Source organism: Somniosus microcephalus, chromosome 14, assembly GCF_052327205.1.
Source record: "Somniosus microcephalus isolate GS21.2 chromosome 14, FLI_Smic_1.0, whole genome shotgun sequence".
NCBI lineage: Eukaryota > Metazoa > Chordata > Chondrichthyes > Squaliformes > Somniosidae > Somniosus > Somniosus microcephalus.
Window position 1 is genome coordinate 45,487,265 of NC_141000.1, and position 24,395 is coordinate 45,511,659.

Here is a 24,395-nt window from a genome sequence, read left to right on the forward strand (position 1 = left end):
TCTTTTTATCACTTTTCTTGTCAGCTCCGATTGCCGCTAAATACAACTCTAAACGTTGTTTGAAGCTTCTCCAATTTTCAGCCACATTACCTGTCAACTGAAGCTTCGCCAGTGGGTGTAAACTTTCCATTTTTCACTTCGTTAGCTATTCTCCAATGGTAAGTAACGATGTTCTCTTTTGGCTTGCTAATATGTGGAGAGCTGATTTAACTTCAGATTTCTCCTCTTCATCACTTTCAATCACTTCTGACACCATGTATTGATTTCTTTGTGGGTTCAATGACGAGACATTTATGAAAGAGAATGTCTTTTAATCTAAAGTCTGTTCAACTCTTTTTAACAGCATTACAGGAGACACCATGCTAGAGATCCCTCTAAAGTGAAACCAAAACTAAACTGCTTGTCTCTGTCACATGCCCTCTGCTGGTCAGGCATAAGTAATCAATCAGGCAAACATGCTGGTAAGGCATCATAATCAAACAGGCAAATACCATCACTATTTGCTGATATCATTACAGGTGATTGGGCAGAAACATGGCAAATGCACTATAATCTGGATAAATGTGAGGTTATCCACTTTGGTGGCAAAAACAGGAAGGCAGATTATTATTTGAATGGCAATAGATTGGGAGAAGGGGAAGTGCAAAGAGACCTGGGTGTTCTTGTGCACCAGTCGCTGAAGGTAAGCATGCAGGTGCAGCAGGTGGTTAAGAAGGCAAATGGTATGTTGGCCTTTGTAGCAAAAGGGTTTGAGTACAGGAACAAAGGTGTCTTGCTGCAGTTGTACAGGGCCTTGGTGAGACCGCACCTTGAGTATTGTGTGCAGTTTTGGTCGCCTTATCTGAGGAAGGATGTTCTTGCCATGGAAGGAGGGCAGCGAAGATTCACCAGACTGATACCTGGGATGGCAGGAATGACGTATGAGGAGAGATTCTGTCGATTGGGCTTATACTCACTGGAGCTTAGAAGATTGAGAGGGGATCTCATCGAAACCTATAAAATTATGTCAGGCCTGGACAGACTAGATGCAAGAAGGATGTTCCCGATGGCCGGGGCGTCCAGAACCAGGGGTCATAGTCTAAGGATAAGGGGTAAGCCATTTAGGACTGAGATGAGGAGGAATTTCTTCACCCAGAGAGTGGTGAACCTGTGGAATTCTCTGCCACAGAGGGCGGTGGAGACCAGTTCATTAAATATATTCAAGAAGGAGTTGGATATATTTCTTAAGGCTAAAGGGATCAAGGGCTATGGGGAGAATGCAGGGACGGGGTACTGAATTTGGATCATCAGCCATGATCTTATTGAATGGCGGAGCAGGCTCAAGGGGCCGAATGGCCTACTCCTGCTCCTATCTTCTATATTTCTATGTTTCTATTACAATAGTGAATACACTTCAAAAGTACTTCTTTGTCTTAAAAGTGCTTTGGGACAATGTAAGCATTATATAAATGCAAGTCTTCCTTTTCTAGGTAAAATATATATATAACATGTATAAAAAATATTTATATATGTGTATCAATGTATATAATTTTTATACGTGGAATATCTAAAGATGTAATATTAGCTGACCTCCTGTTTCTTCCTATCTACTCTAATAAAATCCTGCATGATTTTGAACACCTCTATTAAATCACCCCTTAACTTTCTCTGCTCCAAGGAGAACAATCCCAGCTTCTCCAGTCTCTCCACATAACTCAAGTTCCTCATCTCTGGGACCATTCTGCAATATTTGGCTAGCTCTGTGTGTCGCAACAATTAGCAGCCTTGTATCAGACAACAACTTGCATTTATACACCGCCTTGTACATCGTAAAACATCCCAAAGGAGCGTAAATCAGACAAGATTTGACACTGAGCCACATAGGACTATAGGAAGGAACATTGGAACCTGTATAGGCCATTCATCACGTCGAGCCTGTTCTGCCATTCAATGAGATCATGGCTGATCTATGACCTAACTCCATATACCCACCTTTGCACCATATCGCTTAATACCTTTGGTCAACAAAATTCTATCAATCTCTGATTTAAAATAAACAATTTTAGGCTATGTCCCCCGAGTCCTAGACTCCCCAACCAGCGGAAATATTTTCCCTTTAATATCTCGAAAACTTTGACCAAATCACTCCTAAATCATCTAAATTCCGGGGAATATAATGTTAGTTTGTGTAATCTATTTTCATTTTCAGTTGACCCCAGCCTCAACAGGGGAAAAAATTTCCAGATTTCCACTACCCTTTGCATGAAGAAGTGCTTCCTGACATCACCTTTTGTTCTGGACTCCACCCACCAGAGGAAATAGTTTCTCTCTATCTGCCCTGTCAAATTTTAAGCAGATGCCCTCATCACATATCTCAACAGGACAGGTGACTAAAAGCATGGTCAAAGAGGTAGGGTGTAAGGAGCGTCTTAAAGGAGTTAGAGAGAGAGAGGCAGAGAGGTTGAGCGAGGTAATTCTAAAGCTTGGGAATCTAGGTGGCTGAATGGAGAACGATCCCGAGTGGTACTCTTACCTTTGACCCACAGGTACACCTTGAACATGGCTTCTCCATGCCGGTTTCGAACTGAGCAGAAGGCCGTCGCTTCCTCCTCATCCTGGTGTCCCCTCAGGGTCAGGGTGCCAGTCACCAGCTGCCCGTCGCTGACCCGCCATGCCACAAAATGGCCGCTCGATTGGTTCCCGCTAACGTTGGCAAGGGGGAGGTGCCAGGTGAGGTCTCCTAGTGGGTTTGATCTGGCCACGCAGATGCAGGTGACGCCCTCGGTGCTCCGAGTGCACGCCGACTCTCGGGAAATCTCCGGCTTATCTGCGAAGGGAAGAACAACAATTAGGCGACATTATATTATCATTAGACTGTAAGATAGAACCTAACATTGAAACCCTCATCCATGTCTTTGTTACCTCCAGACTTGACTATTCCAAAGGACTCCTGGCTGGTCTCCCATCGCCCACCCTCTGTAAGCTTGAGGTTGTGGCGGGGCCACCAAAGGACTCAGAGCGGTTGCACATAATTCCTTTAACAGCAATGTAGTTACTGTCTGTGCCTGTACCTTTAATTACACTGTTTGACTGTACAATGTCCAGTTACCTTTACAGCGCAGTTTCAACGTGATGACGTCATGCCGTTAGTCACGTGATGCCCCAATGGCGGGAAGAACGTGATGACGCCATGATGTCAGTCTTCTGACCAGAGGATCAGTCCTCATGGAGCCTTCAAGGACAGTAGACCTGTTATTGATGTGTTCTAGAAGTTTCCAGTTTAAACACATTTCGTTTCATTAAAGTTCATTATTTTAATTGCCTGAGTCGAACTCAGTCATAGAGTCATAGAGTCATAGAGTAATACAGCACGGATAGAGGCCCTTCGGCCCATCGTGTCCATGCCGGCCATCAAGCCCTGTCTAATCTAATCCCATATTCCAGCATTTGGCCCGTAGCCTTGTATGCTATGGCATTTCAAATGCTCATCCAAATGCTTCTTAAATGTTGTGAGGGTTTCTGCCTCCACAACCCTTTCAGGCAGTGAGTTCCAGACTCCAACCACCCTCTGGGTGAAAAAGTTCTTTCTCAAATCCCCTCTAAACCTCCCGCCCTTTACCTTGAATCTATGCCCCCTAGTTATTGACCCCTCTACTAAGGGGAAAAGCTCCTCAGCATCCATCCTATCTATGCCCCTCACAATTTTGTACACCTCAATCATGTCCCCCCTCAGCCTCCTCTGCTCCAAGGAAAACAAACCCAATCTGCCCAGTCTCTCTTCATAGCTGAAGCGCTCCAGCCCTGGTAACATCCTGGTGAACCTCCTCTGCACCCTCTCTAACGCGATCACATCTTTCCTGTAGTGTGGCGACCAGAACTGCACACAGTATTCCAGCTGTGGCCTAACCAGTGTTTTATACAGCTCCATCATAACCTCCTTGCTCTTATATTCTATGCCTCGGCTAATGAAGGCAAGTATCCCATATGCCTTTTTTACCACCTTATCCACCTGTTCCGCCGCCTTCAGGGATCTGTGTACCTGCACACCCAGATCCCTCTGACCCTCCGTCTTGCCTAGGGTCTTTCCCTTCATTGTGTATTCCCTTGCCTTGTTAGACCCCCCAAAGTGCATCACCTCGCACTTTTCCGGGTTAAATTCCATTTGCCACTGTTCCGCCCATCTGACCAACCCATCTATATCGTTCTGCAGACTGAGGCTACCCTCCTCGCTATTTACCACCCTACCAATTTTAGTATCATCCGCGAATTTACTGATCATACCCTTTACATTCATATCCAAGTCATTAATGTAGACCACAAACAGCAAGGGACCCAGCACCGATCCCTGTGGTACCCCACTGGCCACAGGTTTCCAGTCACAAAAACAACCTTCGACCATCACCCTCTGCCTTCTGCCACTAAGCCAGTTTTGTATCCAATGTGCCAAGGCACCCTGGATTCCATGGGCTCTTACCTTCTTGACCAGTCTCCTGTGCGGGACTTTATCGAAGGCCTTACTGAAATCCATGTATACCACATCCACTGCGTTACCCTCATCCACACACCTAGTCACCCCCTCAATCAAATTAGTCAGACATGATCTTCCCTTGACAAAGCCATGTTGACTATCCCTGATTAATCCTTGCCTCTCCAAGTGGCGACAAATTTTGTCCCTCAGGATTTTTTCCAGTAATTTTCCTACCACTGATGTTAGGCTCACTGGCCTGTAGTTCCCCGGTTTTTCCCTACTACCCTTCTTGAATAATGGTACTACATTAGCGGTTCTCCAGTCCTCTGGCACATCCCCTGTGGCCAGAGAGGTCCTGAATATATGTGTTAGAGCCCCCGCAATCTCCTCCTTTGCCTCACACAGCAGTCTTTTTGATAGGAACCTCCGTTCCTACAAGGTCATCCAAAACTCCGCTGCCCATGTCCTAACTCGTACCAAGTTCCATTCACCTATTACCCTCCTGTTGCTCACTGACCTACTTTGGCTCTCAGTCCAGCAACGCCTCAATTTTAAAATTCTCATCCTTGTTTTCAAATCCCTCCATTGCCTCGTCCCCCCCCTACCTCTATAACCTTCTCCAGCCCTACAACCCTCCAAGATCTCTACACTTCTCCAATTCTGGCCTCCTGAGCATCCCCGATAGCCATCACTCACTGGTGGGGGGGTGTAATTACAATGTGATGTTTACATAGGCAGTGTCCATTATGTGGGCACTGGACATAACGGGAAAATTGGGCACTGGAAAGGTGATGACAGGAAGTAAGCTCTTCACAGACAGGAAGTGACTGAGTTTTAATAAGAGACAGATAGAGTAAACTACTTACATTCCACACTCAGGTGTACAATGGGAGACGTGCTGATACCCCAAGGGCTCCTCGCTGTGCAGTAGAAACTGGCATCATTCTCCCGTGTTATGTGACCGAAGTAGACGGACCGAGCACTTGTGTGTAACTGGGTGCTCGTGTTTCCCTCGATCCTGAACCAGGCGTGACTCAATGCCGGGGGGACGCTTTCGCTGGAGCAGGTTAACGTGATGTTGCTTCCCTCTCTTATTCTGCCCGTGGCTCCGCTGATGGCCACTGTCCTCTCCTTGGGTGAATCTGGAACAAGACCAGAGGCGAGTCAGCAGGTAATTCCGACGCTCCCGCAGATGGCCCTCATATCTTCCACCATCCCTAAACTTCAGCTCATCCGTAAACTTCAACTTGTCCAAAGACTCTGCTGCCCCGTGTCCTAAGTCCCATTCACCCATCACCCCTGTGCTCACTGACCTACATTGGCTCCCAGTCCACCAACGCCTCGAATTTAAAATTCTCATCCTCATGTTCAAATCCCTCTATGGCCTCACCCCTCCCTATCTCTGTAACCTCCTCCAGCCCCATAACCCCCTGAGATCTATGCGCTCCTCCTATTCTGGCCTCTTGCGCATCACCAATTTTAATGGCTCCACCATTGGCGGCCGTGCCTTCAGCAGTCTAGGCCCTCAGCTCACGAATTCCCTCCCTAAATCCCTCCTCCACTTTCTCTCCTCCTTTAAGACGTTTTAACAAAATTTGACACTGAGCCACATAAGGAGATATTAGGTCAGGTGACTAAAAGCTTGGTCAAAGAAGTATCGTCTTAAGGGAGCAGAGAGAGTAGGAGAGGCAGAGAGTGTATGTATGTGTTTGTACGCATGCGAGTGTGTGTCATAGACTTTGTAAATTCCAAAGTCTCCCATAGATATTAATTTGTCTGTATTTAGAGAGATGCTGAGAGCTACGTGGATAGCACGTTTCAGGAGGTGGTCACCCCGCAGCATAAGAGTGTCCAGGCAGAGAGGGAATGGGTACCCACCAGACAGAAGAGGAGGACCAGGCAGGTAGTGCAGGAGTACCCTGAGTGCATCTCGCTCTCCTACCAGTAGTCTGTTCTGAGTACTGGTGAGGGCGATGGTTCCTCTGGGGAGTGCAGCCAGAGTCAAGTCTATGGCACCATGGGTGACTCAGTTGTACAGGGGGGTGGGAGGAAGATAGAGAAAGCAATAGTGGTAGGGGATTCGATAGTTAGGGGAACAGGCAGGTGTTTCTGCAGCCGCAGACGTGACTCCAGGATGGTATGTTGCCTCCCTGGTGCCAGGGACAAGAATGTCACTGAGCGGTTGCAGAAAATTCTGAGGGAGGAGGGTGAACAGCCAGAGGTCGTGGCCCACATTGGTACCAACGACATAGGTAGAAAGAGGGATGAGGTCCTGCAGGCAGATTTTAGGGAGCTAGGAAAGAGATTAAAAAGCAGGACCACAAAGGTAGTAATCTCAGGATTACTCCCAGTGCCACATGCGAGTGAGTATATAGAAATAAAAGGATAGAGCCGATGAATGTGTGGCTGGAGAGATGGTGCAGGAGGGAGGGCTTCAGATTTCTCGGGCATTGGGGACGGTTCTGGGGGAGGTGGGACCTGTACAGGCCGGACGGGTTGCACCTCAAAAGAGCTGGTACCAATATCCTCACGGGGAGGTTTGCTAGTGCTGTTGGGGAGGGTTTAAACTAAGTTGGCAGGGGGATGGGCACCAGGATGTAGCATTAGAAAGGAGAAGCAAAGGGCCCAAAGGATTGAGAGAGACAGATAGCACCAAAGCAAGAAATAGTAAGGTATCAGGTGGGATCAGACTAAGAGAGAACACAGGATGGTCTAAGTGAGGTTGACAGTGTATGTATGTGAACGCACAAAGCATATTAAACAAGGGTGGTGAGCTGCAGGTGCAAATAGCCACATGGGAATAGATGTGGTAATAATGGAGACCTGGCTCAAGAAAGGGCAGGATTGGGTATAAATATTCCTGGATATAGGGGCCTAGAAATTCACTTTGGGCCCGCCAGCTGGCGTGCGCCCAAAAGTTAGCGCTGAGCGCGGAGCCAGTTGCGAACGTCAGATATTCAGTTTTTGCGCCCCAAGTCGGAACCGGGCGCTATTCCAGGGTGTGCCCGCCCCCGCTTGGGGCGCTGAAACTGAATTTCAGCGCTCTAGGCGCCACTGCGCCACCCGCTGCGGAGCGGCAGGCTGCGGTACTGCAGGCCTCCTCCTTCTCTTAAGGGGGAGGTGCCTGCAACGGGGAGATCGCCGCTGGATAGTGCCGGCAAATGAGCCCGGCACCACAGAGAAGTGCTGGGTTCGCGGAAAGCAGCCGGCAATGCTGCGGGGGGGGGGTGGTGGTGGAGGAGGCCGGGGAAGGAGGTGCGGGCAGGCGGCCGCCAAAAAAGTGGCCGGCCGCACCTCCACCTTAAAGCGCCCCACTAAGGCTACAGTACGGCCCCGTTTTCTGATCGCTGTTTGCGGCCGCTGCGGAAGAGGCGGCCGCAACTCAATATGGGGGTCGGGCCGGTAGCGGGGCACTGCGCACACCGATGACGTCATCGGTGCCGGCGCAGCACTAACGGCTACCCCCGCCATTACCGCTGCACTGAATATCAGCGCAAACTCCTCTATTGGCGCAGAAGCCCTCTTTGGGCGGTAACTGGCCGCAAAGCTGGCAGCGCTTTACTGAATTTCTAGGCCAGGGTGTTTAGGAAAGATAGAGAAGGAAAGATAGGAGGTGGTGTGGCAATATTGGTTAAGCAGATTGTTACAGTGCTGGAGAAAGAGGATGTCCTGGAGGGATCTAGAACAGAATCTATATGGCTAGAGTTAAGAAATAATAGAGGTGCTATTACAATACTAGGTATTTCTATAGGCCACCAACTAGTGGGAAAAATACGGCGGAGCAAATTTGCAGAGAAATAACAGAGAGAAGCAAAAACTATAGAGTAGTGATAATGGGGGACTTCAACTATCCTAATATAGACTGGGATAGTAATAGTGTAAAGGGCAGGGAGGGGGAAGAATTTCTGAAGTGTGTTCAGGAGAACTTTCTTGATCAGTATGTTTCCAGCCCGATGAGGAAGGAGGCATTGTTGGATCTGGTTCTGGGAATGAGGTGGAGTCAGTAGGTGAACATTTAGGGAACAGTGATCATAGTATCATATGATTTAGATTAGCTATGGAAAAGGACAGAGCAATCTGGAGTAAAAATACTTAATTGGAGGAAGGCAAATTTAAGTGGGATGAGAACGAATCTGGCCCAGGTAAATTGGAATCAAAGATTGGCAGGCAAAACTGTAGTGGAACAATGGGCTGCCTTTAAAGAGGAAATCGTTCAGGTACAGTCGAGGTACATTCCCACGAGGGGGAAAGGTAGGGCAACTAAAGTCAGAGCTCCCTGGATGATGAAAGAGATTGAGAGTAAGATGAAGTAGAAAAAGAACGTGTATGACAGATGTAAGGTCGAGAATACATCTGAGAATTAGGCTAAATATAAAAAGTTTAGATAAGAAGTGAAAAAGAAAATAAGAGGGGCAAAGAGCGGGTATGAGAATAGAATGGCAGCTAACATAAAAGGTAATCCAAAAGTCTTCTATAGTAAATGGGTAGTAAGAGGGGTGGGGCCAAATAGGGAGCAAAAAGGTGACCTACGCATGGAGGCAGAGGGTATGGCTGAGTTACTAAATGAGTACTTTGCATCTGTCTTCACCAAGGAAGAAGATACTGCCATAGATATAGTAAAGGAGGAGGTAGAGGAGATACTGGATGGGATAAAAATTGATAAAGACGAGGTTCTAGAAAGGCTGGCTGTACTTAAAGTAGATAAGTCATCAGGACTGGATGGGATGCATCCGAGGATGCTGAGGGAAGTGAAAGAAGAAATCACAGAGGTACTGGCCATAATCTCCCAATCCTCCTTAGAAATAGGGGTGGTGCCAGAGGACTGGAGAATTGCAAATTTTACGCCCTTGTTCAAAAAAGGGTGTAAAGATAAACCCAGCAAATATAGGCCGGTCAGTTTAACCTCGGTTAAGAGTACAAAATCGTGGAAATTATACTGAACCTTTATAAAACACTGGGTTGGCCTCAACTGGAGTATTGTGTCCAATTCTGGGCACCACACTTTAGGAAGGATGTGAAGGCCTCACAGAGGGTGCAGAAAAGATTTACAAGAATGATTCCAGGGATAAGGGGCTTCAGTTACGTGGATAGACTGGAGAAGCTGGGGTTGTTCTCCTTGGCGCAGAGAAGATTAAGAGGAGATTTGATAGAGGCGTTCAAAATCATGAGGGGTCTAGACAGAGTAGATAGAGAGAAACAGAGGACACAGATTTAAGGTGGTTGGCAAAAGAACCAAAGGCGACATAAGAAAAAACTTTTTACGCAGCGAGTGGTTAAGATCTGGAATGCATTGCCTGAAAGGGTGGTGGAGGCAGACTCAATCACTGCTTTCAAAAGGGAGTTGGATTGAAGGGATAATTACTAGTCCTAGCCCTTTTCGGGCTACCTCGGATCAGACATATTCCCCAGACGTTCATCTTCAACTGAAGTTAGAGGTAGCCGAATCCTATAGACGCTTAATTGGGTCTAAAGGTCCAGACTATCTCTCCCTAAAGGAAAGGAACGACCTGAAGATGTTACCGTCCTCCAGATAGCACTTTTAATAATTTTAACTAGACTGTAACCTTTCGGATATTATATGGGTCCGTAAAACTCCCCCAGAATTCTGTAACTCTTCACCAGAGTGTACAGAGATTGAGTTTGCGAGTTTAATACAGAAGTACTATGTGAGACAATTCTAAAAATATATAGATTTATTAAAGAACCGACATGCAGTTAACAGCTGGTGAGTCAATCGCAACTTTAACAGTTCCAAAAACAAATAGCTTACACTTCTTATCATCAGAGATCCATATTCTCAAATCTTAACTTTGATACATTTTTACATTTCTACTTATTCTTAATCCAGGATATCCACCAAAATCTAATACCTTTGATTACCCGAGACTCAAATAGTTGTAGGCTTACAGAGTGGTTCTAAAGCCGAGAATCGCTTTGCCCCTTCCAGCGAGTTCTGTCTTCCTATCTGAAAGCTCTATATTTTATACCCTTTTTTCAGTGGTATATCCTTTGAAGTTTTCTGCTGATGTAAGCTAATTATCTCTAGTCATTTTTCTGTTGACTTCTTTCTATTCTTACTGTCAATTCAGCTGTTAGCTTGCAGAATCCTGTCTGCTGTGTAGGTGTTCAAAAGTTATCATAAAAACAATGTGATTGCTTGGTGCATCTATTGATGTCATTTTTACAAAGGGCTTCTATTCAATTCTTAAGTCACCTTAGCTGGTTGTAAGCAGACTTCATGTCTCCTAAGTGTTCCACGTTCAATACAAGAACCATGTGATTGCTTGGTACATCTATTGATGTCATATTTACAAAGTCTTCTGTTTGTATCTTTTACAACATGTAAATTAAAAACACTTCAACTGAGTACATGATTGTCTTCCTAGTCACTTCAGTTGGTTGTATTAAGAATTATGTCTCCTGTCTTTCATTTCATATCATATTTATGAAGGCATATGTTTCTTTAACGTTCTGTGTTTCTGTTTCCCGAAGTGTTGGTTTATGACACCTTAACATTATACCATTGTGCTCTTTCATGTGCCTGTTTACAAAGTGTTGGTTTAAAACAATTTAACTGGGTATATCTTATTGTGTTCTTTCTAAATCTCAGACTTTCTGGAAGCTCCAACTTTCTACTTCAATAGGGTTATTATTTCAGTGTCAACAACAGATTCTTATCTCAAAAGCCTGTATTCTGTTTACAGCTTTGTGTCGTTGAGGCTTTTAGATTTTTAAACCCAGTTTGTCATGTTTTAATAAAGTCAGAATTATGTTCATAGGATGGTGTACTTTTCTGAATAGGTATGGCTCATTCCTTCACAGGATAAGTAACTGAAGGAAAAAAAATTGCAGGGCTATGGGGAAGGGCGGGGGAATGGGATTAGTTGAAGTGCTCTTGCAGGCTCGATGGGCCGAATGGCCTCTTCCGTGCTGTAACCATTTTATGATTCTATGATTGATTCTATGATCTGTACACTTACGTTCCACTGTGATGGTTATGGCCCTCTCCACTGCTCCATGTTCATTCTCTGCCACACACTGATAGTCTCCAGCGACCCTGGCTGTAATGTGAGGAAACTCCAACCACAGTTCGTTGTTGGAACTTGTTCTGTTCATTGTGACACCAAGATGTTGCCACGTCAGGTTAGAAGCTGGGAAGCTCTCGACAGAACAGAGTATCACTGCAGAACTCCATTCTTTTATATTGATCAATGAATCTTTAATCATATCAAGAGAAGTAATTGAGAGATTCTGTGGTGCGTCTAAAAACAAACAAAATTAGTTAACCTAAATTGGCTGTGAAGTACGTTGAGAGATCTTGAGAACATGAAAGAACATAAGAACATAAGAACATAAGAAATAGGAGCAGGAGTAGGACATTCAGCTCTTCGAGCCTGCTCCACCATTCAATGAGATCATGGCTGATCTTCTGCCTCAACTCCATTCACCGGCCCTATCGCCATATCCCTTGATAGAAACATAGAAACATAGAAGATAGGAGCAGGAGTAGGGCATTCGGCCCCTTGAACCTGCTCCGCCATTCAATTCGATCATGGCTGATCATCCAAATTCAGTACCCGGTCCCTGCTTTCTCCCCATACCCCTTGCTCCCTCTAGCCTTAAGAAATATATCCAACTCCTTCTTGAATATATTTAATGAACTGGCCTCCACCACCTTCTGTGGTAGAGAGTTCCACAGGTTCACCACTCTCTGGGTGAAGAAATTCCTCCTCATTTTTGTCCTAAATGGCCTACCCTTTATCCTTAGACTGTGTCCCCTGGTTCTGGACTCCCCGACCATCAGGAACATCCTTCCTGCATCTAATCTGTCCAGTCCTGTCAGAATTTTATAAGTTTCAATGAAATCACCTCTCATTCTTCTAAACTCCAGCGAGTACAAGCCCAATCGACCCAATCTCTCCTCATACATCATTCCTGCCATCCCAGGTATCAGCCTGGTGAATCTTCGCTGAACTCCCTCCATGGCAAGAACATCCTTCCTCCGATAAGGTCACCAAAACTGCACACAATACTCAAGATGTGGTCTCACCAAGGCCCTGTACAACTGCAGCAAGACATCCTTGTTCCTGTACTCAAACCCTCTCGCTACGAAGGCCAACATACCATTTGCCTTTTCTAGTCAGAAATCTATCGACTTCTGTTTTGAATATACCCAATGACTGAGCCTCCACAGCCCTCTGGGGTAGAGAATTCCAAAGATTCACCACCCTCTGTGTGAAGAAATTTCTTCTCATCTCAGTCTTAAATGCCCTAGCCCTTTATCCTGAGACTATGCTGAAAGAACACAAGAACATAAGAAATAAGAGCAGGAGTAGGCCATACAGCCCCTTGAGCCTGCTCTACCATTCAATAAGATCCTGGCTGATCATTGACCTCAACTCCACTTTCCCACCCGATCTCCATATCCCTTGATTCCCCTAGAGTCCAAAAATCTATCTATCTCAGCCTTTAATATACCCAAAGACTCAGCACTCAGCCCTCTGGGGCAGAGAATTCCAAAGATTCACAACACATTGAGTGAAGAAATTCCTCCTTGTATTGATTTCTTTGTAGGTTCAATGATGAGACATTTATGAAAGAGAATGTCTTTTAATCTAAAGCTTGTTCAACTCTTTTAACAGCATTTACAGGAGACATCATGCTAGTGATGCATCTAGAACGAAACTGAAACTAAACTAAACTGCCTTGCTTGTCTCGGTCACATGCCCTCTGCTGGTCAGGCACAAGCAATCAATACATGCAAACATGCTGGTAAGGCATTATAATCAAACAGGCAAATACCATCTCTATTTGCTGATATCATTACACTCCTCATCCCAGTCTTAAATGGCCTACCCCTTATCCTGAGACTATGCCCCCTAATTCTAGACACTCCAGCCAGGGGAAACAACCTCTCAGCATCTACCCTGTCAATCCCCTTCAGAATCTTGTATGTTTCAATGAGATCACTTCTCATTCTTCTAAACTCCAGAGTATAGGCCCATTCTACACAATCTCTCATCATAGGACAGCCCTCTCATCCCAGGAATCAGTCTGGTGAACCTTCGTTGCACCGCCTCCAAGGCAAGTATATTCTTCCTTAGATAAGGAGACCAAAACTGTGCACAGTACTCCAGGTATGGTCTCACCAAGGCCCTGTACAATTGTAGCAAGACTTCCTTACTCTTATACTCCAACCCCCTTGCAATAAAGGCCAACATGCCATTTGCCTTCTTTATTGCTCGCTGTACCTACATGTGAGCTTTCTGTGTTTCTTGCACGAGGACGCCCAAATCTCGCTGAACACCAACATTTGAAAGTTGCTCTCCATTTAAAATATATTCTGTTTTTCTATTCTTCCTACCAGAGTGAATAACCTCACATTTCCCTACATTATACTCCATCTGCCACCTTACTGCCCACTCACTTAGTCTATCAAATCCCTTTGCAGACTCTTTGGCCTAGAAATTGGGTTTTGGCGCAGCGACGGCTTTAGCGCCGGAAGTTAGTGCCGGAGCTAAGTCGCGCTGGGCGGGCCAAAAATTCACTACTTCTGCGCCCAAACGGCTGCCGGCGCTGCTGAAAGCTGTTAGCGCCTGAAAACTGGCGCTATGCGCTGAATTTCGGCGCTATTCCGGCGCTGCGGCGCCTGCTGCGGTGCGGCAGGTTCGGGAAGTGCAGGCCTCCTCCTTCCCTTAAGGAGGAGCTGCCTGCACCCGGCCGCGGCCCGCGATAATCTTTTTAAAAATGAGCCCGGCACCTCGGACAAGTGCCGGGCTTGCTTCTGTTCCGGGGGGGGGGGGGGGGAAGTCCGGGGAGGGAGCTGCGGCCAGGCGGGCGGCGGGAAAGCGGCCGGCCGCCGCGGGGCCTTTAATGCGCCGGCGCAACGTTCTGTAAGGCACCTCTGCCAGAACGTTGCTTGCGGCTGCCACGGGCGAGGCGGCCGCAACTCAATTTCCGAGTTCGGGCGGGTTACCATGGCAACCGGGACGCTGCGCACACCGATGACGTCATCGGTGCCGGCGCAGCGCTACCGGCCTAACGCCGATTTAGGGCCCCTGTCAATTTCAAAACTGGCCATAACTTCGCCGCTAGGCCCTCTAGCGCCTCAAAAGCGGCGCTAAGGCCAGTGAATTTCTAGGCCTTTGTGTTCTCCTCACAGCTTACTGTCCCACCCAGCTTTGTATCATCAGTAAACTTGAATACATTACACTCAGTCCCTTCATCTAGGTCATTAATATAGATTGTGAATAGCTGAGGCCCCAAACTGATCCTTGCGGCACCCAACTAGTTACAGCCTGCCAACCTGAAAAAGATCCATTTATCCCTACTCTCTGTTTTCTGTCCGTTAACCAATCCTCTATCCATGCTATTATATTACCCCCAACCCCTGAGCCCTAATCTTGTGTAATAACCTTTTATGTGGCAACTTATTGAATGCCTTTTGGAAATCCAAATATACTACATCCACTGGTTCCCTTTTATCTAACCTGCTAGTTACATCCTCAAAAAACTCTAATAAATTTGTCAAACACGATTTCCCTTTCATAAAACCATGTTGACTCTGCCTAATCATGTTATGATTTTCTAAGTGACTTGATACCACTTCCTTAACAATGGATTCCAGCAATTTCCTGACGACTGATGTCAGGCTAATTGGCCTGTAGTTCCCTATTTTTTCTCTCCCTCCTTTCTTGAATAGCGGTGTTACATTTGTGACCTTCCAATCCGCTGGGACCATTCCAGAATCTAGGGAATTTTGGAAGATCAAAACCAATGCATCCATTATCTCTTCAGCCACCTCTTTTAGAGCCCTCGGATGTAGGCCATCAGGTCCAGGGGATTTGTTGGCCTTTAATCTCATAAGTTTCTCTAGTACTTTTTCTCTACTTATATTAATTATGTTAAGTTCTTTATCCTCATTAGACCCTTGGTTCCCCACCATTTTTGGTATGCTTTTTGGCCTAGAAATTCGGTGGTGCCCCATTTGGGGTGCCAAGCTCGCCTGGGCGCCGGAATTACCACTCCGGGCGGAGCCGCTTGCGCCAGCCCGATATTCAGTTTCAGTGCCCAAAACGGAAGCGGGGCGCTGCTCGAGGCGCCCCGCGTCCCTCTTGGGGCGCTGCAACTGAATATCACAGCGCAATGTGCCGCAGCGCCACACGCTGCGGCACGGCGTGCTGCAGTACTGTAGGCCTTCCTCCCCTTCTTAAAGGGGAGGGGCCTGCACCAGCGCGATCAGAGATCGCGAGTGCCGGCAAAAGAGCCCGGCACCGAGGAGAGGTGCCAGGCTCTTGGGACACAGCCGGCACTGCCCGGGGGGGGGGGAGCTCAGGAGGCCGGGGACGGCGGCGCGAGGAGGTGCTGGCAGGCGGCCAGCAAAAAAAATGGCTGCCCCGCACCTCCCCTTTAATTAGCGCCACTACTGCCGCAGGTTGGCCCCCTTGAACCGGTCGCAGATTGCGACCGGCGTTACAGCGGTGGGCGCGACCCAGTATCACGATCGGGCAGTAACGGGGTGCTGCGCACACCGATTATGTCATCGGTGGTGGCGCAGCGCTACAGGCTAACGCCGACATTAGCGCCCCGCTAAATTTCACGGGGGGCGTGGCCAGTGGCGCTAAAGCCAGTAAGTGCCATCTTTGGGCGCTAACTGGTGGCGCAGCCCACCAAATTTTTAGGCCTTTGTGTCTTCTACTGTGAAGACAGGTACAAAATATTTGTTTAACATTTCTGCCATTTCATTATTCCCCATAATAATTTCTCCTGTTTCAGTCTCAAAGGGACCAACGTTTACTTTTGCTACTGTTTTCCTTTTTACATACTTGTAGAAACTCTTACAATCTGTTTTTATATTTCTTGCTAGTTTTCTCTCATTCTATTTTTTCCCTTTTTATCAATTTTTTGGTCAACCTTTGCTGGTTTCTGAAACTCTCCCAATCTTCAGGCTTATTATTATTCTTTGCTACATTATAAGCTTCTTCTTTCAATCTAAAGCTACCCTTAACTTCTTTAGCTGGCCACGGTTGGATCACTTTTCCCATGGAGTTTTTGTTTCTCAATGGATTTTTGTTGAGAATTATTAAATATTTCTTTAAATGCTAGCCACTGCTTATACCTTTTAATCTATTTTTCCAGTCTACATTAGCCAACTCACCACTCATACCTATGTAATTGGCTTTATTTAAGTTTAACACTCTAGTTTCAGACTTAGGCAAGACACTCTCAAAATTAATTTACTATGAGATTGCTAATTAACCCTGTCTCATTACACAAGACAAGATCTAAAATAGTCTGTTCCCTGGTTGGTTCCATGACATATTGTTCTAGGAAACTGTCCCAAATGCATTCCATGAACTCGTCCTCCAGACTACCTTTGCTAATTTGATTTGTCCAGTCTATATAAATATTATATGTCCCCCAAGATTATTGCATTACCTTGGTTGCAAGCTCCTACTATTTCTTGATTAATATTCTGTCCAATGGTATAGCTACTGTTAGGGGGCCTATATACTACCCCTACCAATGTTTTCTGTCCCTTGTTATTCCTTATCTCCACCCATACTGATTCTACTTCCTGATCTTCCAAGCCGAGATCCTTTCTCGCTACTGTCCTTATGTCATCCTTTATTATCAGGGCTACTCCCCCTCCTTTTCCATTCTGCCTGTCTTTTCAAAATGTCAATTACCCTGGAACATTTAGTTCCCACTTTGGCCACCTTGCAAACATGCCTCTGTAATGGCTATTAGATCAAACCCATTTATCTCTATTTGTGCTATTAGTTTATCTATCTTATTACGAATGCTTCGGGCATTCAGATAAAGAGCCTTTAATTTAATTTTTTTACCATTATTGCCGGCTCTGACCTTATTCTCTGCTGCACTGCTACCGTTAAACTCTCTGTCCCTTCCTGTCACACTCTGCTTATTTTTACCCAAACCGCTACACTGCTCTATTGCCTTGATCTTTCTCTTTAGATTTCTAAATTTCCCCTCACCTGACCCCTCCCCCACTTTTTTAGTTTAAAGCACTATTTACAGCCCTAGTTATTTGATTTGCCAGGACGCTGGTCCCAGCCCAGGTTAAGGGGAGCCTGTCCCAACGGAACTGCTCCCTCTTCCCCCAGTACTGCTGCCAGTGCCCCATGAATTGAAACCCCATTTTCCCACACCACTCTTTGAGCTACGCATATAACTCTGATCAGCTTGACCCTATGCCAAAAGGTGTGATACAATGCAAGTTCATTCATAACACAAGCACATATCCAGGCCGAGGCTTTAGTGCAGTACCGAGGGAGTGAGGCGCTGTCGGAGGGGCAGTACTGAGGGAGCACTGCACTGTTGGAGGAGAAGTACTGAGGGAGCGCAGCACTGTCGGAGGGGCAGTACTGAGGGAGTGCTGCACTGTTGGAGGGAAGGTACTGAGGGAGTACTGCACTGTCGGAAAAGAGGCACTGAGGGAGTGCGGCACTGTCGGAGGGGAAGTACTGAGGGTGTGCTGCACTGTCGGAGGGGAAGTACTGAGGGAGTACTGCACTGTCGGAGGGTCAGTACTGAGGGAATGCGGCACTGTCGGAGGAGAGGTACTGAGGGAGTGCTGCACTGTCGGAGGGGAAGTACTGAGGGAGTACTGCACTGTCGGAGGGGAAGTATTGAGGGAGTGCTGCACTGTCGGAGGGGAAGCACTGAGGGAGTGCTGCACTGTCAGAACGTAAGTACTGAGGGAGTGCTGCACTGGCGGAGGGGAAGTATTGAGGGAGTGCTGCGCTGTCGGAGGGGAAGTACTGAGGGAGTGCTGCACTGTCGGAGTGGAAGTACTGAGGGAGTGCTGCACTGTCGGAGGGGAAGTATTGAGGGAGTGCTGCACTGTTGGAGGAGAAGTATTGAGGGAGTGCGGCACTGTCGGAGGGGAAGTACTGAGGGAGTGCTGCACTGTCGGAGGGGAAGTATTGAGGGAGTGCTGCACTGTCGGAGGAGAAGTATTGAGGGAGTGCTGCACTGTTGGAGGAGAAGTATTGAGGGAGTGCTGCACTGTCGGAGGAGAAGTACTGAGGGAGTGTGGCACTTTTGGAGAGGAAGTACTGAGGGAGTGCTGCACTGTCGGAGGGGAAGTACTGAGGGAGTGCGGCACTGTCGGAGGGGAAGTACTGCGGGAGTGCTGCACTGGCGGAAGGGAAGTATTGAGGGAGTGCGGCACTGTCGGAGGGGAAGTATTGAGGGAGTGCGGCACTGTCGGAGGGGAAGTATTGAGGGAGTGCTGCACTGTCGGAGGGGAAGTACTGAGGGAATGCGGCACTGTCGGAGTGGAAATACTGAGGGAGTGCTGCACTGTCGGAGGGGAAGTACTGAGGGAGTACTGCACTGTCGGAGGGTCAGTACTGAGGGAGTGCCGCACTGTTGGAGGAGAGGTACTGAGGGAGCGCTGTACTGTCGGAGGGGAGTACTGAGGGAGTACTGCACTGTCGGAGGGGAAGTACTGAGGGAGTGCGGCACTGTTGGAGGGGAAGTACTGATGGAGCGCTGCACTTTCGGAGGGGAAGTACTGAGGGAATACTGCACTGTCGGAGGGGAAGTACTGAGGGAGTGCTGCACTGTCGGAGGGGAAGTACTGAGGGATTGCTGCACTGTCGGAGGGGAAATACTGGGAGAGTACTGCACTGTCAGAGGGGAAGTACTGAGGGATTGCTGCACTGTCGGAGGGGAAGTACTGAGGGTTTGCTGCACTGTCGGTGGTGCTATCTTTCACATGAGACCTTATCCGAGGCCACCTCTGCCCTCTCAGGTGGACGTAAAAGATCCCATGACCCTATTCAAAGAAGTGTTCTCCCCGGTGTCGTAGCCAATATTTATCACTAAAAAATCGATGACCTGGTCATCACTACAGTGCTGTTTGTGGGAGCAAGCTGTGCGCAATGTAGAGTATTACGGGTAATGTGGAATAAAGGATGCCCGTACTTACATTGCACAGTTAGTGCGAGGGTCTGCTCTGATGAAACAGATGGATATCTGACTCTGCAGGTGAGAGATTGTCCGTGGTGTTTGAGTGATGGGATCAGGGTCAGAACAGAAGTATATGTCAGAGTGATGCCATGCTGAGTTACACTGTTTGAGACTGACCCGGGTACGTCAGCGGGATTGACCCAGGTTAAGACAGGTGCTGTTCCCTTGCACGTGGTGTCGAAGGTGCAGCTTATGTTCACACGCTTTCCTGCAATAATTTTAGCCGGGAATATCGTGGGTTTATCTGTGAAATCTAACACACACAGAATTGATCTTTTTAGGTAAATATAACATGAAGCATCAGTTCAAATAAAAATCACAGTCCCAAAAGAGAAAGTACTTTTACAAGAATGACACCAGAACTGAGAGATTACAATGATCAGTAAAGGATGAACAGCCAGGGACTCTTTTCCCTAGAAAAGAGAACGCTGAGGGGTTATGAAGGGGTTTGACAGGGTAGACGTAGAGAAGATGTTTCCACTTGTGGGGAGTCCAGAACTAGGGGCCATCAATATAAGAGAGTCACTAATAAATCCAATAGGGAATTCAGGAGAAACGTCTTTACCCAGAGAGTGGTGAGAACATGGAACTCGCTACCACAGGGAGTGGTTGAAGCAAATAGTATAGAGGCATTTATGGGGAAGCTAGATAAACACATGAGGGAGAAGGGAACAGATGGTTATGTTGATGGGGTGAGATAAATTAGGGTGGGAGGAGGCTCATGTGGATCATAAGTATCGGCATGGACCAATTGTGCCGAATGGCCTGTTTGTGTGCTGTAAACTCGATATACGTCTGTGTAACTCTGTGTAAGAGGTTGCTTTAGGACTGAACTGGAAGGTATCGCCAGGTTATTGATAATCAGACGCTACGTTATATTAAGCTGTGTTTTGTGTTAACATGTAACTGCCACAGTTTATGTTATTTCTCATTGACTGTTGAACGTGAATTGTTGAGTAATTATAACACAGCACTTACCAGAAACATGAAGCCGTGTTCCAGGGAGGTAGTTATGGCTCTCCCTGTTGTCAAATTCTATTCTGAAAAAATAATGTCCTGCATCATTCTGTGTGATGTTGCTTATAATCAGAGAACATTCACCATCTTCCAGGTCTCCAGACAGCCGGGTCCGATGGCGTAACCGTGGCGACTCGAGATTGTGATCCTTGGAGTGAAAGGCTAGGGGAGCCCATGGTATCTCTTTCTCAGTATTAAACCAGACTCCACCTCGGGGATCATTTGCCAGATGAGATGGATAACTGTAATGACATGGAATCATTGCACACAAACCTTCCTGTGCTGTCACCTCTCGTGAACTGCCGCCTTTCCACTCTTGTGACAATACAGCTGAGGAGAGAAATATCAATATTTAGCACGGGATGGCTTGTCGCTCCACTAGACTTGATACCCACCCCCTCTGTCACTGGCGCACAGTGGCTGCAGTGTGTACCATCTACAGGACACACAAGGAACTCACCAAGGTTACATTGATGCACTCCCTCCCCTGCAACTTCCACCACCCAGAAGGATAAGAGCAGCAATGTGATGGGATGGCTATCACCTCCAGGTCACACACTATGCTGCCTTGGACATATATCACCATTCCTGCATCGTTGCTGAGTCAATATCCTGCAATTCTCTTCCAAAACCATTGTGGGAGCACCTTCAGTGCACGGACTGCAACGTTTCAAGGAGAAAGTCCACCACCATCATCTTCTTCAGGCAACTAGGAATGGGCGAGTATAGCCAAGTATATTATATCTACTGCACTACCTTTTCTACTCTTTCTGTTACTTCTTCAAAGAATTCAGTAAGGTTGGTCAAGCATGAAATGCATTCTTTATTGTATTTTCAGTTTCTAGATGTATTTCTATGAAATCTTTGAGCAAAGATTCCATTACCTTTCCTACTCCTGACATTAAACTAACTGGTCTATAGTTCCCTGGACTTGTTCTATCTCCCTTTTTAGATACAGGAATAACATTAGCTGCCAGTCCTCTGGCGGTATTCCTTTCTCTAATCAATTTTTTATGTATTTATAATAATGCCTCTGCTATCTCTTCCCTAGCTTATTTTAGCATTTGCGGCTGCAATCCATCAAGGGTTTTATCCTCTGTGAGTTTATCAAATAGCTCTGCCCCACCTTTCCATCTTAAATGAATTGATATCTTCTTTGGTCTCTTCTTCTAATGCCATGTCCACCCTATTAGTCTCGCTGGTAATTACTGAGGCAAAGTAATCCAAGAATGAATAGAAAACACTGCGCACTATGTTCTGTGATGGGGGAAGAGTACTGGGGACAATGGTTTGGGCAATCATTATTGTAGTGAACCCAAATGTCAGACAGGCTCATAGCCACATTGCCCGTGGATCTCACCCACCTGTATTCATGCTTTTCCTCAGCACACAACCTTTCTGCATGTGATGACAATTCCAGACACAACAGATGGCTCCATCAACCCAACGGATGGAAGGAAATTCTTGACACGGGAGTGGACAAGTTAATTCTATATTGGCTCAAGGACCTCAGGATCGTGTTTGCTGAAGCAAGACTTCCACCCAACACAATGCCTAAAGATGCACCAAATGAGGTATATACTGCGCTGACTTACAATGGCAGGAAACTCAGTACTGCCCCTCTGACAGTGCAGTGCTCCCTCGGTACTGCCCCTCCGACAGTGCAGCGCTCCCTCGGTACTGCCCCTCCGACAGTGCAGCGCTCCCTCGGTACTGCCCCTCTGACAGCGCAGCGCTCCCTTGGTACTGCCCCTCCGACAGTGCAGCGCTCCCTCGGTACTGCCCCTCTGACATAAGAACATAAGAACATAAGAAACAGGAGCAGGAGTAGGCCAATCGGCCCCTCGAGCCTGCTCCGCCATTCAATAAGGTCATGGCTGATCTGATCCTAACCGCCAATCTACTATCACAGAACCATCTCCTGAATCTAACAGAATTAGACACACGAAATAGGAGCAGGATCAGGCTACACGGCCCCTGGGCCCGCTCCGCTACCCACAGGGCCATGACTGGTCCGAACCTAGACTCATGTCCAAATTCCTGCCCGCTCCCCATAACTCTTTCTTCCCTTTACTTCTAGGAAACTGTCTATTTCTGTTTTAAATTTATGTAATGATGTAGCTTCTACAGCTTTTTGGGGCAGCATATTCCATGGACCTACCACCCTCTGAGTGAAGTAGTTCCTCCTCATCTCAGTTTTGAAAGAGCAGCCCCTTATTCTAAGACTATGCCCCCTAGTTCTAGTTTCACCCATCATCGGGAACATCCTCCCCGCATCCACCCGATCCAACCCCTTCACAATCTTATATGTTTCAATAAGATCACCTCTCATTCTTCTGAACTCCAATGAGTAGAGTCCCAATCTACTCAACCTCTCCTCATATGTCCATCCCCTCATCCCCGGGATTAACCGAGTGAACCTTCTTTGAACTGACTCGAGAGCAAATATGTCTTTTCTTAAGTATGGACACCAAAACTGTATGCAGTATTCCAGGTGCGGTCTCACCAATACCATGTACAACTGAAGCAATACCTCCCTATTTTTATATTCTATCCCCCTAGCAATGAAAGCCAACATTCCATTGGCCTTCTTAATCACTTGCTGCACCTGCATACTAACCTTTTGAGTTTCCTGCACCAGGACACCCAGATCCCTTTGTACTTCAGTACTTTCCAGTTTCTTGCCATTAAGATAATAACTTGCTCTACGATTTTTCCTGCCAAAGTGCATAACCTCACACTTTCCAGTATTGTATTCCATCTGCCAAATCTCTGCCCACTTACTTAGCCTGTCTGTGTCCCCTTGCAGGTTTTTTATGTCCTCCTCACTCACTACTTTCCCTCCCATCTTAGTATCATCTGCAAACTTTGATATGTTACACTCGGTCCCCTCCTCCAAATCGTTAATATAGATTGTAAAGAGTTGGGGACCCAGCACTGACCCCTGTGGAACACCACTAGTTACTGATTGCCAGTCCGAGAATGAACCATTTATCCCAACTCTCTGCCTTCTGTTAGATAGCCAATCCTCTATCCATGCCAGAATATTACCCCCAATCCCGTGATTTTTTATCTTAAGCAATAATCTTTTGTGTGGCACCTTGTCAAATGCCTTTTGGAAGTCTAAATACACTACGTCCACTGGTTCCCCTTTATCCACCCTATATGTTACTTCCTCAAAGAACTCCAGCAAATTTGTCAAACATGACTTCCCCTTCATAAAACCATGCTGACTTTGTCCTATTAAATTATGATTATCCAAATGTCCTGTTACTGTCTCCTTAATAATGGACTCCAATATTTTACCTACCACAGATGTTAGGCTAACCGGTCTATAGTTTCCATCCTTCTGTCTACTGCCCTTTTTAAATAAGGGTGTTACATTAGCAGTTTTCCAGTCTGCCGGGACCTTTGCTGAGTCCAGGGAGTTTTGGAAAATTATTACCAATGCATCCACAATCCCTACCGCCGCTTCCCTCAAGACCCTAGGATGTAAGCCATCAGGTCCAGGTGATTTATCCGCCTTGAGTCCCATTATTTTACCGAGTACCACTTCCTTAGTGATTTTGGTCGTGTTTAGCTCCTCCCCGCCTATAGCCCCCTGTTTGTCCAGTGTTGGGATATTCTTAGTGTCTTCTACTGTAAAGACTGATACAAAATATTCATTCAGTGTTTTTGCCATCTCCATATTTCCCACCATTAATTTCCCGGTCTCATCCTCTAAGGGACCAACATTTACTTTAGCCACCCTTTTTCTTTTTATATAAGTGCAGCGCTCCCTCGGTACTGCCCCTCCAACAGTGCAGCACTCCCTCAGTACTGCCCCTCTGACAGTGCAGCGCTCCCTCTGTATTGCCCCTCCGACAGTGCAGCGCTCCCTCAGTACTGCCCCTCTGACAGTGCAGTGCTCCCTCGGCACTGCCCCTCCGAC

At 46.8% G+C, this 24,395-nt stretch overlaps 1 protein-coding gene across 2 annotated transcripts in view; it reads right to left on the reverse strand.

Moving 5' to 3' along the window:
- The window catches only part of LOC147107474 (myelin-associated glycoprotein-like), a 247,690-nt gene that overhangs the window by 97,717 nt on the left and 125,578 nt on the right, over positions 1–24,395 (reverse strand). For both annotated transcript variants that reach the window (XM_086006537.1, XM_086006536.1), the window contains 5 exons: positions 20,426–20,794; positions 19,407–19,700; positions 11,428–11,709; positions 5,314–5,589; positions 2,513–2,806 (listed from right to left, as the gene is read on the reverse strand). In XM_086006537.1, coding sequence (XP_085862663.1) covers positions 2,513–2,806; positions 5,314–5,589; positions 11,428–11,709; positions 19,407–19,700; positions 20,426–20,794 — 1,515 coding nt within the window. The remainder of the gene's footprint in view (positions 1–2,512; positions 2,807–5,313; positions 5,590–11,427; positions 11,710–19,406; positions 19,701–20,425; positions 20,795–24,395) is intronic.